This window comes from Diaphorina citri, unplaced genomic scaffold (assembly GCF_000475195.1).
Source record: "Diaphorina citri unplaced genomic scaffold, Diaci psyllid genome assembly version 1.1 scaffold31284, whole genome shotgun sequence".
Lineage (NCBI taxonomy): Eukaryota > Metazoa > Arthropoda > Insecta > Hemiptera > Psyllidae > Diaphorina > Diaphorina citri.
The window spans coordinates 1-664 of NW_007408621.1; the positions used below are offsets into that span (position 1 = coordinate 1).

The window sequence follows — 664 nt, forward strand, 5'->3', positions numbered from 1 at the left end:
TTATATTAATATAGGTGAAGGAAAGAAACTTCACCAGCCCTGTCAAATCATGAACAGGAGGCATGCATGCACTCAGTACCAATTAAACCACAGCTGAACTTCATTATTTAAGAGGCAGATAATGTAAATATTCATTCTTAGTGCTATGTATGTCAAGGCTATGTTCCAACTTAGTAGTCTTCACAACATGACAAATGGGTAGAGACACTTAGCTCATTAGTATGACCATGGATGCCCACACTCACATACAAGTCATCACCTACTCCATTGCCTTCATGGGGTGAGTAGATACATTAACACAGATAATAATAGAAGTTGACAAGCACCACCTATATCTAAATTCACAAGAAGAAAAATGTTACTTACAGCATAATACTCTGCCACAGCCTTGACCTGTTCATAATCATCAGCTCGGGACAATGCAGCTAATCCATCAGGGTTCAATTTTCCACACTTGGGATAAAGCTTGGCACGATCATCCTTGGTGAGCTCAGTACCAAATGAGTTGATAGTAATGATAATGGCTCTACGGTCAGCTTCAAACTGAAAATGTGGTCAAATTAAGTTAAATAAATTAAAAAATAGTTTTCTGGGTGGAAGAGGTCACAGAAAAAAAATGATAAAAAAATAATGAAATGATAACCCACAATAGAGAAAAATACCC

The 664-nt window shown here is 37.0% G+C and overlaps 1 protein-coding gene across 1 annotated transcript; it reads right to left on the reverse strand.

Moving 5' to 3' along the window:
- Positions 1–258: 258 nt before the first annotated feature.
- Positions 259–552, reverse strand: LOC113473438 (V-type proton ATPase subunit d-like; the record flags this gene model as incomplete). The annotated part of the gene is made up of 1 exon (XM_026833063.1): positions 259–552. A coding segment is annotated over one exon (279 nt), but the record flags the coding sequence as incomplete, so codon positions are not given.
- Between the last annotated feature and the right edge of the window lie 112 nt (positions 553–664).